This window comes from Plectropomus leopardus, chromosome 17, assembly GCF_026936395.1.
Source record: "Plectropomus leopardus strain MGB_pleo_1.0 chromosome 17, ASM2693639v1, whole genome shotgun sequence".
Lineage (NCBI taxonomy): Eukaryota > Metazoa > Chordata > Actinopteri > Perciformes > Serranidae > Plectropomus > Plectropomus leopardus.
The window spans coordinates 19,606,005-19,621,235 of NC_142192.1; the positions used below are offsets into that span (position 1 = coordinate 19,606,005).

Here is a 15,231-nt window from a genome sequence, read left to right on the forward strand (position 1 = left end):
GGGCTCCACGGTGAATCAGACCAGAAGATTTGGATAAAAGGTTTGAAATGCCAAAAGCTCTTAAAGTTGCTCAGGCAGTGTTTAAAGTACTCAACTGTGAACTTGTGTGGGATGCAGTACTTAAACTGCACTCAAGACTTGTTGTCATCAAAAGGATTTCAACTGTTGAAATTACTGTCCGTAAAAGTTTCATTTTCCTCACTTCCTACGCAGCCATAGGTCTACGCCTACTCAGCAAACAGTTTGAAGTTCTTTCATGACCTCAGACTATTCAGCCCTGTTTATGTATATATGACAGTTATGTGTTTGTTTTCCTATGAGGTGTTTATGAAGCAAACGTACCTTAAGCACTAGTAATTTCTGATGGTTTGCGGCAGTGTTCGTTTGATGTCATCCCCAATTCAGAGGAAGATTACCTTTACACGCTGGGCCATCAATCAGAAGCTTCATCACTTGACCTGTGAAAGACTGTAATTAAGTTAGCCTAATTAACTTAATGAAGTGTCACACTTGGCTGCCTGTACTATATTGGGTAAATTGGAAGAAAAAATAGGCATCATTACTCATCAGATGTTATGGTATTTAGAGAGAGCAGAGGGAACGATTTTTTTTTACCAACTCCTCGTCCAGTGGGTGTCTATTTTAGTGGAAAAATCTAACCTTTAGCCTGTTTTTATTTTCCCAATGAGGCATTTTTCATTAGCACTCTGATTGGTTTAATCAGTATCATTGGTGCATTTATGGAGTGGAGATAAATCCCCGCCTGTGATTTGAATTTGTTGTTCTCTACATTCTCTTATCTGTATTCAAGTAGAATCTAAATGCCGCGAGGACTGCGCGATCAATAAGCCCAACAGTCGAGGCTTTTACTCAAGCGTATGAGGTGCTTACAGCATGATAACCTCATCAATGAAGGTTGTCTTTTAGACATGGCCAAAGTTTAACCGCAGTTTAATGTGATTTAAAGGCAAGCAGGGGCAGCTAAACTAGCCTGCAGGGAGCATGGGACATGGTCAAGGGTGGCCAGGCGGGACGCCAAAGACAAAGAGAAAATCAATGGTTAGGAGTCACCTCAATCACTTTAACTAGGCGCTACAGACGCCCATGCCCCTCTCAGGGGCCAATTTGTGGAGTAAACAGGAGTGTGTGATTGCTGCCGGGGTCCCCAGCGGCCCCAGCAGTCCATTTCTCTGGACCTGGCTCATTCTAATAACCCTCTTAGCGGAGAGCGTACATGAGGCCACTTTTCGGACCCCCTCTGTATTTTATGGTCATAAACAGTCTAGCAGACACTTTTTATCGGCCTTCGTTAAGATAACATTCCCACATGTCCCTGGCTCCTGCTGCGTAGGCAGAAAGCATGCCATATCCTCCAATAAATAAACAAAATAAACTTTAGTTTAACATTTCTTTCTGTGAGCACATAGCAGTTGGGTACCTTGAGATTTTTTTTTGGCCTATACTTATGTTGAGGGCTGACATAAAAAGATCCAATGAGCATGAGACTAGCACTAATAGACATGAGACTTGAAATATACTTTTCTTTTTTAAATACATTCATTCCAGCGAGACCATTTTTGTTTTCTTTACAAATGATTATTGGTCAAGCACAGAGGCTGGCTTGGAAAGAGCACATAATGCAGACAACAGAAGTTTCATCAAGTACTCTTTGTTGCTACAAGGTAGCGTACATGCTACAACACAAATGCTCAAAAATGTTTGGGAGCCTATTGTAAGTACACTTCATAATGATTGAATATGTTTGAGTAGGTTGCCTTGGAATCATTATCATTTGCCATTGCTAACTATTTAAATCCATATTCTTTAATTTTGAAAAAGCATGTTTACATAATTTATTTTGGAAAAAAACACACATTTTAAGTGCAGGACCTGTAACAATCAACAACAGGATTAAATCTACTTTCAGTGTCGTGCAGGCTCGTTTTCAAAAAAAAATCTCTTATTATAGATCACTCCTCGATAAACATTAATTAATTGACAAATACATGTAGAAAAACAAAACAAATGAATGAACAGAATATTTTACATTGTTTGTAGTTAAATGCAACATGGAAATACAGCAAATGCTGCTGGATGGAGCAGCGAATGACAGCAACCCTGCCGCGTGATCACGGAGAACAGTGTTAAGAGTGTCATCTTTGTTACACTTGTGAAAGTTGAAAACTACATCTTCCACCATCAAACTGACCAAATGAATTGTAGTTTATCATTTGTGTGAGCCATACGCTAACTAGAATGTAGACACAACAGTTAACTTAATTTTTAGAAATGAATATAATACCAGTGCTGTGTTAATTTATGTTTCACAAGTATGGACAAGAATGCAGACTGAGAAAGCCCCAATTAATTAAATGAATATTTCATGATGGATTTTTTATGTATACTTCTATAGTCGGTGTGGTGAAACTTAGGGAGTACGTCACATATGGCTCCGTACAAGGAATCTGTAGTGTTTTACCTCTGTGGTGGTTTGCATAAACCAGGCCTCGTCATTTATAATTGTGTGCTTGTAGTGAATGTTTTGGGGAACCCGCATCAAATTTTCATTGTAGATCTCATTATGCCATGTAAAACACATTCACCACTTAGTCACAAGCCTCATCCTCTTTGTTTTCATTTTACAAGACATTTTCTCTTTGACATGTTGTGTGTTCACAGCCTTGTTCAGAGATAAAGCCCAGATACAAAACCACTTTTCCCACAGTGCCCGAGCACTCAGACCCATTTATGATTCTCCGCTTTATTCTAAATGCTTCAAATTGAAAACAGAGCGAACGCAGCTCCTCTTTTTCCCAACCGTATATCCTCTTCCAGGAGGCATCTGTAGTTATCTGACGAGGCGATAAAAAGAAAAACCTGCTTGTGAATTTTACCTCTGATTAAATTAGGCGTCGCCTGGTAACTTCACCACGGTATCAGTCATGCCTCACTAAAATGGAAATACGTTTCTCATGGAAAAAGAAAAAACGGGACATTATAGAATGCCCTTTGTAATAAATGAAATGGGAATTGCAAATATGCGCAGTCATGAAATTTAATTGTGCTCTCTGGTGACTGGTTTGTGAGTGCTGAGGAGCAGAGGTGCAGGAGAGGCGCTGGGGGCAGAGGTGGTTAAATGTAGCGCGTAACGCACTGCCTGAACAGGCTAATGAAGCCGCTGTTTATGACCCGCTGCAATTGTGTCATCTCTTGAATGGCAACAAGATGCCAGCGCACATAGAGGCAGTCACGCAGATACATGGAGCTGTACACACACACTACAGAATGTGCTTCTATCAAACGTGGTATTGTCTTTAGTGGATTTTATTAATATAATTAATGTTTGTTTTATTAGAGAAAAATGAGAGATATGCACAACTAAAAGTCTTCTGTAGTGCTGGGAAGAGGCTACATACGCTATAAAATATGGCAAGATGATTTTACTGAAACAAAAGAAAAATCCAAGAAACCGATTGCCTTGAAAAATGTAAGTAAATACAATTGTTAATTTTAAATTCAGTTAAATTTACCTAATTTTTTGAAGTTGAACAACTGTTTTTCAAACATGTTAACAAAACAGAAGCTGCAGGTCTCCAAACCTCATCAGTGGCAAAATCCTCATTTTGATGATCGAGTTAAGTCATGATTTACTGAAGTTGCAAACACTTTGACAGAGAGTAATTTAATGTGTTATTTTTTAGGTTTCAACAATTCAACAAATTCACAATATTAAGTAAATACAGCTAAATTCTGAGTAAACTTAAACGTCTGGGTTTTAAACTGATTTTTTTTTTTTTTTTTATAAATTAGGGTTTAATTTAAATTGTGCAACACTACTGACTCTCAATTCACATCTGGTTTCATTATTCAAACCGGTGTATGCTTGTTTACACAGACTCTAATTTAACGAAGGCTTTCCCTTTATGCTTGAAGCTTTGCACAAAAATATGCATGACTGTGCTGTTATCTGTGTAGCTGAACATTTATCTAACTGCGAGGGCAGTGAATCCATCAAAGGTGAGAGGACACTATAAAGCGGAGCCTCTTCTGCATACAGACATTGTGCAGTGTAAGACACACTCATAAATAAATACAGTGAAAGCAGAAAACATGATAAGAAAATCAGTCACACTAATTAACTGCTAATTCTTTTGAGGACTGCATAAGCTTGATAAAGGGAGGCAAAGCTTATTAAAGTACATGCTGCGTTGTATATTATGATTCCTTTACAGCATAAATTTAATCCAAGTTTATGAGGTTGATTGGTGTATGGCTTGCAGATCTGTTTGTGTGTGTGTGTGTGTGTGTGCGCACGCTTGCGTGCTCAGGGGGGTGCAATTAATGGTGCAAGCAGTAGGGTGTTAGGCTGAGCAGTCTAAGCGCTGGACTGTTTTTTGTTGCGACCCAGGGCTAAGTCTGAGCCGTCCTCCTCCTCTCTCTGCATCACATGACAGAGACGATGCTCCGCTCCTGCCCTTTTAAACGCGACCTCAACTCGAAAGAAAAATGTGGCATTTCATTATCATATATGTATATGTTAGTGCCAGAGGGCCCGTCAGCCTATGTGAAGTTCACAGTGAAAACAAACCTGCTCTCCTCTCCTCTCTCCTCGTTCCCCCCAGAGGGAATTGATGGAGATATCCCACAATGCCAGAGCCCATCAGCTCCTGCAGGCCCAGCGGAGGGGGAGTGTCTGCCTCTTCGCTCTTCACAAAAGCAAACGTCTCTAGCAGGGGCCACTGATGCAAAACACAGCTTCTTACCTCAGCCTCTGTAGTCCAGAGTGAGAGAACAGGAAGAGACAGAATAATGCTGCTTCAAGTCTCCTCGTTCACATCTTCTACACACAGATGATATCAGGTCTAGAATAATTAATATGGATGTATGTTATTAATGGTGGATATTTTGTTCACCATTAAAGTGATGAATAAGATGCATTATTATTGATTACATGTTTACTGTAGTATTCAAAAATTTTTAAAAAAGAATCTTTGTGTCAAAGATGTATACAAATAACAAGGAATAGTAAAACACTGAACAGCCAATTGTTTTATCATTATCATCACTATTATAAGTATTAGTATTAGTATTATTCATATTATTTATCCAAAGTCCTCACTGAAAATGTTTCAGTCAGTGAAAGCATCTCTGAACAATGTATAGATGCATTAAGTGAAAAGAAAATATACATATATAAAAGAAAAACAATAGAATTTAAAGAAAACCCCCAAATAAATACACATACAGATATAAATGAAAAGCACAGGCTCACTTTAATTCAGGAACTACAGAAGAGATGGTTTATCGTTGCATTTTGATATAATGATGTCATTTAGCACAGGCTCTGTCAGCATTATCTTTGTTGTAAATACCTACTGACAGTGTGTAAAAAATCAAATATTGTACCACATCTCCTATGAATGCAGACAAAATACATCTGGATTAGACATGCAGTTTATTAATATTTATACATAGAAAATTCAGGAACATTTTTTTTGTATCAATTATAGCCATCAATAATAAATGTTAAATTCACAGTTAATAAACTTAAAATACTTAACTGTAAAAACCAACTGGGTGGCCATTACAAAATAGTAATGTTTATAAATGCACTTCACAGTATTAACATTTCACAGCATATTATAATCAGTAGTGGACACTATTATAATTGCCCTCCAAATAATGTCTATGGACCATTTACAAAATTATTAACTATTAACAAATACTGAATATAGTATAAAATGTTATAATTTGTGCAATAATACACGGTTAAAGACAACAAATTATTGCATTACTAATAATTATATTATAACATTATTGATTATCATGTCATTGTCAGAGTTTAAAAAAAAAAGACTATTGATAATTAACTATCAATTGACATTAAAAGAAAAAAAGTTAGGTTCTGTTTGCACTTTGTAATTATGGGGTAGAGATTTTTGACTGACAGGGTAAAAATAGATTTGAATTATTTAAGCATTAGGATTCAACATAGCAGAATGTGTAAAAGTGAAGTGAGATTCTGAGTTTTCAGTGAGATTCTGAATACTTCCTTTTTGTTGGCAAGTGTGTAAAACTGCACTGCTTGAAATTTTTATTTTGACAATCAGTCACATGGCTTAGTTTAATGTGAAAGAGGCGCTCATCCTCACCAACACTGCAGTTCATCTCACTCTGCAGAGGCTATTAGCCTATGAGCTCGTTTTTAGCTCATTGTTTTGGTTTTCCAGCATGCTGAATGTACTGTAGTGTTTAGTTTCACCACTATTACATCACTTTGTTTCCACCTGCAGGCAGTTACAAAAAACTTATCTTACAAAGCCACTGTACATTATAGCAGACACACAAAGTAAGCAGCTAGACAGTGAAGTGAAGCATTTAGCAGCTAAAAAGCCAGATAGTTTTCCTCAGGAGCTGGAGGAGACGGGAACAGCTAAAATCAGAGTGAATATTGGAAAGTGGACACTAGAATGACTCCAAATGAATATAAATTTTGCTCTGTGTCTATTGGATGAGTAAATAGGTAACTGTTTGCTAACATGTCCAATAATATATCACAATATATTGTGTTTACAGCTTATTCTGGTGCCCCAAAGTGGTCATGAAGTCAGTAAATGCAGCCTTAAATAGGGATCCCATTCTCAAAAAGCTTTAGATCACCTTTTAATTGCAGTGTAGATATTTCAGCACACATTAATAATGCTATGGCACATATAATGACTGACTGCTCTGTATGTGTTCTCTAAAAGGAGCTACACTCCTCTCCAAACAACTCTTAAGAGACTCCCCAGGTGACGTGTGCATTTCAAATATGACTAACGGCTCTTCTTCTCCGTCTCTCTGACACTTTAAATTGCATGCTGCACAGGCAATTTCTGTAGACTCACTCCATAAGCCTGACTATAAGGGCAGATAAATGAGGAGTGGGCCCTAACGGAAGGCAATCTTCAGCTGTAGTATCTCTTCCAGCATAGCGTCTCACTGAAATTCAAAGAAACATGAAAACAGATGAGGATAGGGCCGCGTCTCTCCCCACCGCTGCCCTCCTACCCAGACAGGAGGAGGAGGCGGCTCTGCAGGCGCACAGACAGCAGGATAATACCAGCAACAGGGAAGCTGTGGAGCGCAAGCACCCGTCTGCCCTCCCTCAGGCAGAGACAGGTGTGATGGGTGGCTGAGAGGTTGGAGTGGGTAGGATAAAGAGCAAATGAGAAATCCTGTGAGAGGCCAGGAGGACTGGTGTCACCCTGCTCCCCAGGGACACACACTAAATCATCGGAGGGAGGCACATCTCTGGCTTTATGAGATAGTTAGCATGCGCTAGCCCCTCCTCCCTTCTTGTTTCCCATTTAAGAGCTGACTGGCCCTCTGATAACGGATGGCGTCACAGGTAATTGGAAAATTGGCAGGCCTGTCAGGGAGATTTGGTGGATGGCACGAGTGTACACGATGGCGGAGTTCATGAGGTGTCACCCAGCAGCTAGATTTATATCAGCCCTATGGACCGGCACCAGAAAGTATCCAGAGTTCAGGAAAAAGTAGCACATTTTTCTCTAGGGTGAGACCGCATATCAAGACTCCTCCAGAGGCGCCGACAAGGTTCCTGTTAGTAAAGAGATAATATATGGGCCATCCTTTTGCATTAACCCTAACCTTAATTTACTGTTTCTACATGTGCCTTAACAACTACTGCAAATAGAGTCCCCCTCATATCCTGCACGCTGATTTATTTACACTAAGATCCAGGAAATACTTGAGTTCAGCTTATCTTTATTATACGTGACACTTTAAATTTCATTATCAAACGGTGGTCTACATGATAGGCACCAACGTGTATTTTTACTACAGAATGAGATATTGCAAAGTATCTTCATTTCACCAGTTAAGACTATCCAGTGAAAGTCAGTCAAAAAAAAGAAGAGTATTTGGTGGCTGCAGACCCCAGCCCCACTGCTGGCCAGAGCAAAACACAGAAAAAATATAATTTTTAAAATTTTGAATAATCTGATCATTTTGACAATTTCTGTCCAAGTGCTTGTAGATTTCAAGTATGAAAACTACTTGAAGGATAAACATGTTTTTTTTTTTTTTTTTTTACTTTACTGCTCAGTTATAGAGCTGTGTTTCCCAACTGGTCCAGCCACGGGGGCCACATCTGGTCCTTAGTCAATAGTTCAAGGTCCACACCTTAAACTAGTGTGGTCTTAGTTCTGGTCCACTAATTCTTAGATAAAAATGTTCTTTTTTCTTGACTACTTTTATTTAACTGCAGTTGTTAAAGAGTTTTGTGAAGCTCTGCTTTGAAATACATAAGCTCACCTAAAACAGTGATAAAGTGCTAAATTAACCTGCATTAAAACAGGAGATTCTCTGAAGTCCTGCAAAGAAATACACAACAATATAACAATGCAACTGGCCACATTCTCAACTGATGCTGTCGAGGGGCGTATCATGCAGATGCAAAAGGTGCCTTTTGGTATCATATGCCAAAATCAGCGGTATTGAATGAGTTCGGAATGAGAGCAGGTTGGCCGAGTACACCGTCACGGAGCCCTGGAGCTATTGTTATAAAGTTACAACATAATTTTTCCCAAATTACAACCTAAACAGTCACAAAATGTTTGTGAAATAGTAGCTTTGAAAAATGGGAAAATCCTTGTTTTTGTAAAATATGAATATCTTTGTCGTTTTTTTGCCCAGGAGTGTAATGTAAAATGATTCTGCCAGTTGAATTCCCCTCTATGATCAATTGTTAAAAGATGTATTCTGTTTTTTAATTCGCAAGCGCACAGCTGGGACACGCTGTAGTATTAAAAAAAACTGCTTTCCCACTTATTGGCCATGAGGGGCAACAATTTTCTGTAGGCATGGGCCAGATTCTTTCCCAGTGAGTCTATCAGGAAGAGTTTACAATATTTAAGAGACATTATCATACATTAATGCGAGCACACAAAGGATCCGTGTGGGGGAGAAACGGTTTATGATCGACAGAGTCCGAGCCGAACAGCTCGCTGGAGGAATGTGGATTTATGAGGTGTTGTGGGCTGCAGGTCCTAACCTGTGATCACACATTCTGGTGTGTAGATGTGTTTATTAACCTCTGGAGGGGGATAATTGTGTCTGTCAGAGTCGTTTAATCACCGCTGCAGCTCTCACCACTGTCACTTTCACTTTGTCTGTTTTACTAAATCAGCTGGCTCCTCGGTTGGCCCACTATGACTCCTGCTCTCTGTGTGTCACTTTCTTTTTGTTCCTAGTAAACTTCACATGTACATTTGGGAGCTGTTTGGTAATTTATATTAAAAAAAAGTTTATGTTTTATTACTTGTGTAACTCTGTCCAGGATTTAACAAGAAAGAGTAGAATTATGATAGAAACACTATTTTTTCCATCGGTACAGTTTAAAGTGTTGGCTAAAACGATAAAACACCCATTCTACCACCTACTGCCACAGCAAATTCGGGCCCAACTTTTCTTTCAGAGTTTCTATATATATTTTACACCAAATATTTATCAGTCCAAAAAAAAAGTCTCCTGAAATAAATAAAGTAGTCCTTAAAAAAAAACTTACTTTTAACAAAAAAAATGTATTTATTTACTGAACTACACTGACTCATCAGTGTATGTAGATTTATTTATTGATTTTATTTTCAATTTTATTTCAGGATTTATTTCACAGCCATATTTATTTATGTCATACCATATTTACGAATGTATGCAAATATGTATGTATCTATGTATGTACATATTTATTTATTTGTTTATTTATTCATTAATTTAGTATTCAATTAAAGGTCATTCTATAGTAGTGGAAATTAATTATATGCCTTTAATTAAATTAATTTAATGCTTTGAAGGCACAACAGTTTACAGTTCAGGATGTTTCTAGGATTTGGGGACATTTCTAGGATTTTAGGATTTTTCTAGGATTTTATGACATTTCTACAATTTTTGCACATTTCAAGGATCTTAGGACATTTCAGGATTTAAGGATGTTTCCAGGATTTTATGACATTTCTACAATTTTTGCACATTTCAAGGATCTTAGGACATTTCTAAGATTTAAGGATGTTTCCAGGACTTTAGGACGTTAGAACTTTAAAATTTGACGATTCAAAAAAGCCCTTGAATGAACCTTAAATTGTCATGTTTTTTATGTTCTATGCCAATGATTTTAAAATTGTCACTTTCTACAATATCTATAAATATCAATAATGTTAAAGTTAGTCAAAGTTTGTGGTCAGTTGCGCTATTTGACCATCCACTCGCCTGCCTTCGTTTGCGTCGCCACATAAAGGACTTTCTACTTCTTCCATTGGCACTGACTCTTGGCCCTGGATGTAAATGTTGAGGTGAGGAAATTTGTCCAAAATTGGTGTTGCACTGGGGAATAATGGGCTGTTCAACACTACATCCATATTTAGTATTACAGCACTCCGAAGTACAGACATGATCCAGACAGCAGGATATGTAAAAAAGAATTTCACTTTGGTGGTTAAGTGGTGAAAGTCAGTTTAGTTTGTCTTTCTGTTTGTTGCTAATGCTGACCTGTTTTAGGTGACTGTATGACGTGTCCTCTGTTTCCAGGAGGAAGAGGAGGAGCACCTGGCAGAAGAAGAAGCTGTTAAAGAGGAATCAGCAGAGCAGGAGATTCCAAACTGAACCAGAGGACACAAACACACCACTGCTCCGTGGCTTCACCTTCAGTCTTAGCATTTCTGTTCAGACTATAACACACGCAACTTTCTACTGGCCTCCCAAAGTTTCTAAACAGCCAGCAGTTAGCTTCCATATCAGATAGTTTGGCATCCAGAGGTGTATTTTAGAAAACACATTATTTAAATGGTGATATCTTTAGATTTAAGGGTAGAGTTTGTACTTTTTATGAACGAGGCTGGACAGACGGACAGACATCTCTCAGATTTCGGACATCTTCATGAAGCAGTACATCGAAGCATCCAGCCACAGGAGCATGCACACACACGTACACACACACACACACATACACACTCACACCACTATGCTTCTTCTGCAGCAGAGATATGTGTCTGACTGTTAACCCCCAGCCACCTGATGTATTATAACACTTTCCATGCAATCTATTTTCATACACTAATGATCATAAAACAGTGTGTCCGCACAGAGTATCCTCAGTGTCCTGTTTACAAGACGAAGCTAGCAGAGCGGGGGTGAGCTTTTCTTTCCGAGTCCACAGAACACTTCCTCTTCCCTGCTGAGCATGCTCACACCGGTCTGACGTCAGCAGTGAAGTGCTTTCGAATGCATTTCACTCGACATTTGACTGGAGGATTTTATTTTTATATTTCAATTAGTCTTCATTTGTCCAATGTACTCATAAAAGGTACAATTCCAGTAAAGTCCTGCATATATTTTTGCTTCCCCATCTTAAATATACTTATTTTCTTGCTTACTTATTTTGTTTTTTTGTGTTGCAAAGAAACTTTTTTTTTTTGAGTAACAGTATCTTTAAGTGCTATTTGTTTTGTCATTGGATTTGTAATCATTTTCCATGTTTAGGACATGTGTCTACTCAGAGATTGTATTTACATAACTTTGTAAAGTAGCATTAGTTTTCTTTTTTTTTTTCCTTCCTCTTTTCTTTTCTGGTTCTCTGACCTGCTAGTCGTCTGTGGTCCAAACCGGGTTTCTCAGCTCTCTGTGAATCATCACTCACTTGTCGGCAAAGTTTAGTGACTGAAAATTAATTGAAGGCACGCAAGTGTTCAAAGCATAATTCCCTTAGATCCACTATCAAATAACATTTGATACAGTGGATTTTACCCCAAATTAAGAGTAATGTACATTTGATTTGAAGTGATGATCACATTTTCTGACTGTTATCAGAGAGCTAATAAATTATCAGATTTGACTAGAGACTGCTGTCAGGCCAAAGCATCACAGTTAATCTGGAATTATCCCTTAAAGTGCCAATAAAGCTGAACTGCAAACGTTTTTTGCTACTCTATCACTGATGCACATTAAATGTTTGAAAACTCCCGATCAAGGTGGTTCTTGGTCTGTTTGGTGTCTGGCTAACAGTGACACAACAGAGCATCGAATGAAAGACAATCAGTTTGCATTGTGGGAAATGTAGTATCCAGATTTATTTTTTTAGATTGCCACATACTAAGAACTATAAGTAAAGACATCTTAGCTGCTGCTCTTTAAAAAAAATATTTAAAAGAGAGATGTTAAATAATACTCATCTGCGACCTAAAGGTTAAAATGTCTACAAAAAGTACAGCATTCAAACATGGTTCAGGATGCAAAAGAGGAGGAAATTATAGATTTAGATGCTATGTGATTGAACAGTTTGCTCTGCAAACAGCCGTATAAGAGATGATACAAAGTCCGACAGTGCTGGATAATGTCTCATGGGATTAATCAGTCTCACAGTGTTTCACAGGGCCGAAGGGTTTCCCTTTTAATGCTGAGGATTAAACACTTCCAACCCTCCATTCACACACATTACACAGTACTGTACAGGTCCATGCTGAGCAGGGAGGGAGGAAGATGTGTGTGAGGGGGGGGGTCCTGCATATCTTTACAACCCCCTCACACTGTCCTCCCCTCCAGTGTGTTTCTCAGATCTTCATATTCCATCAGCAGTCAGACCCGGGACGTCAACACTCTCGCATTCTGACATTAAGGCATCGAGGGGTGTAATTCCAATTTGTTTCAAAGGAACTATTAATTTGCCCATTTCAAGGCCAGGCAGGAGGGAAGCCCTGTAAGACTACTGAACCGTGAAAGACATTATCAGGAGGTCTCAGATTTTGGTGAAGAGACATGTGGAATTGATGACGGGAGGCGTCGACGCCTGCAGACGTTTGAGCCGGGCTCCCCGCAGTCGGGCTCCCAGCATGCCATCTGAGAGCGATGTCATTAGGCGTATGATAACAGCGATGGGCACATTAATGACAGAGTGGCCCCCTCTGCCACCCAGTGCCCCGCCAATCTTCCATTTACAGCCGCAGCATACTAAACAGCTCCTGATGATGAGAATAATACGCAGAACAGGAGCGGTGCTTACCAGCCAGCTCTCAGCGACAGAGGAAACGCTTTGTTCTGTCTTCACATCCATGTTACATCCTCGCCATCACATAATAACACACACTGCTTATGATGCTGCTGCTGCCATTGTTGTGCAAACTGTTACAATCGCAGCGGTTTTACAGATTCTGTGCCTAAGATGCATTTATAAGTCGTTAACACATTTGGATTGTGACTTTGGTTGCATATAATATCCTCCTAAATGTCCCATTTTTATTACTTATCTCCATTATGTAGTATCACTAGAATCTTTGAATTCACTTTTACGTCAGCGACTCAATCCTACCAAGGAAATCTGAATGACTTCAAAGTAATGGTATCGTTATCAACCCTTTAACACCTCGATCATCATCAGTTTTCTTGTGCCTCGTTCAGGTGCCTTTTAATAGCATTTATATCTCTGAAACCTTTTTTTTTTAATTTATTTTCAGCTAATTTTCTTTTCTATTTTTTTTTTACTCATTTCTTGCTCATTTTGGGCCATTTCTTGTTGATTGCTTGTTGCCTTCTTTCCATGTTTTCAAAAGAAATCAAGCCAGTCTCAGGTTTCAAAGGGTTAATAGTAGTGAAATGAACAGTTCAATAAAAATATTGTTGTTAAGACATTATCAGTCCCACTGCATGGCTTGAAATAATATTAGTGCCAAATCCTTTATTTATTTGTTTGTTTGTTGTATGTCTTTGTTCTTGTTCGCTCATTGTATAATACTGTAGCTCTATCCCTGACCAATCAGTGGTGCAGCTTGTGATTGGTTGGATGGGCGTATTTGGGGCACTCAATACTGCAGGTATTGCTATTGCACAGACTCCGGCTCCAAATATTATTACTTGTGCAAGATGGCGACTGGGGTATCCATAACATTTTGGCTTTATTTTTGTAGAGTGGGGGGACATGGAAATGTATTGTCCATACTTAAACAGTCATTGGTTGCTTCTTATTGAAATGCTCCGTGGGAGTCACAGTTAATGTCTCTCCTTGTAGAAATGGCAATGTATGTCGGTCAGTCAGTCGCTTTGGTTCAGACTGTAATATGTTGGATGAATTTCCATGAGATTTAGTTGAGACATTCATTGTCTCTAGAGGATCAATCAGACTTTGGCAATCCCTTTACTTATTGTCATCTAGCAGTACTAGCAGGTTGAAGTTTTCACTTATCCTCTGAATATCTCAACATCAACACAACAAAATTTTGTACAGGCGTTCATGGATCCTGCAGGGTGAAGCACTATGAAACAGGAATCGTTTAAAATACCAATAACAGCTACTGCTTAATTTACCCCTGAAAAATACCAGAGCCATTCATTTTACTGTGGAAGCCTCTGGTAGATCGTTTAATTCGTCAATTTTTTTTGAGAAGGCAAAACCAAAGCCTCTTACAACTTTTCAATTTGAAAAACCCTTAATTAAAAACATAAGTAAAATATAAGGGGTACATTTCCCTCAATTATCAAATTGAACTTCCGTTCAGGGTTTGTCCTCTGGCATCACCATATCAAGGAGGATTAATTATATCTTATTTTTTAGTGAAGAGATCGATGTAGCATTTAGTTACAGCCTCATAAAGCCTCTAGCATGGCTGTAGATTCTTAGTCCTGTGTCCACAGACTTGTAGCTTTGACTTCTTATCAAAGAAGAAGATATTTTGATATGCAGTGGTCCAGCTTTTGTACTGCTGATTCAACTGCTGATTATGTCCCTCCTAGTCATAGAAATGCACTAACATAGAGGGTAAACAGGGTTTGCACATCCAGCCCTCACTTTTAAAAAATAAGACCCACCAATCTCACTGGACAGGTCTCTGAATTTAAGCTTTAGTTTCAATCCAAGGACACTTGGAAAAGTTTGAAGGCTTGCTTAAAACTGTTGTTTTCTTTACATCCCACAGCACAGATGTGTCCATTGGCACTAACAACATACCGATAATTTCACTTTCAGTGAAGGCTAAAAGTAAAAGTTTGTCCTGAAGGTGTTGTTAGATGATAGGTCACTGGGTCAATAAAGTTAAAATGGTTAAAAAGTTAAAATGCTTTTAGGAGCGCTGACATGCTCAGAAAATGTATTGCAAAGAAGATGAAAGGGGATCACCAAAAGCATAAGGGATCATCCTCTCCAGACCATGAATATCCACAACACATTTCCTAGCAACCAGATGGCAG

The 15,231-nt window shown here is 38.6% G+C and overlaps 1 protein-coding gene across 3 annotated transcripts in view; it reads left to right on the forward strand.

Moving 5' to 3' along the window:
• Window positions 1-15,231, forward strand: part of phf14 (PHD finger protein 14) — a 90,501-nt gene that overhangs the window by 60,381 nt on the left and 14,889 nt on the right. For 2 of the 3 annotated variants that reach the window (XM_042506373.2, XM_042506374.2), the window contains exon 18: window positions 10,588-12,019. The exons of the other annotated variant lie outside the window; for it this stretch is intronic. In XM_042506373.2, coding sequence (XP_042362307.1) covers window positions 10,588-10,662 — 75 coding nt within the window. In that variant the 3' untranslated portion in view covers window positions 10,663-12,019. Of the gene's footprint in view, window positions 1-10,587; window positions 12,020-15,231 lie in introns of those variants that run through there. 3 annotated transcript variants of the gene reach the window in all.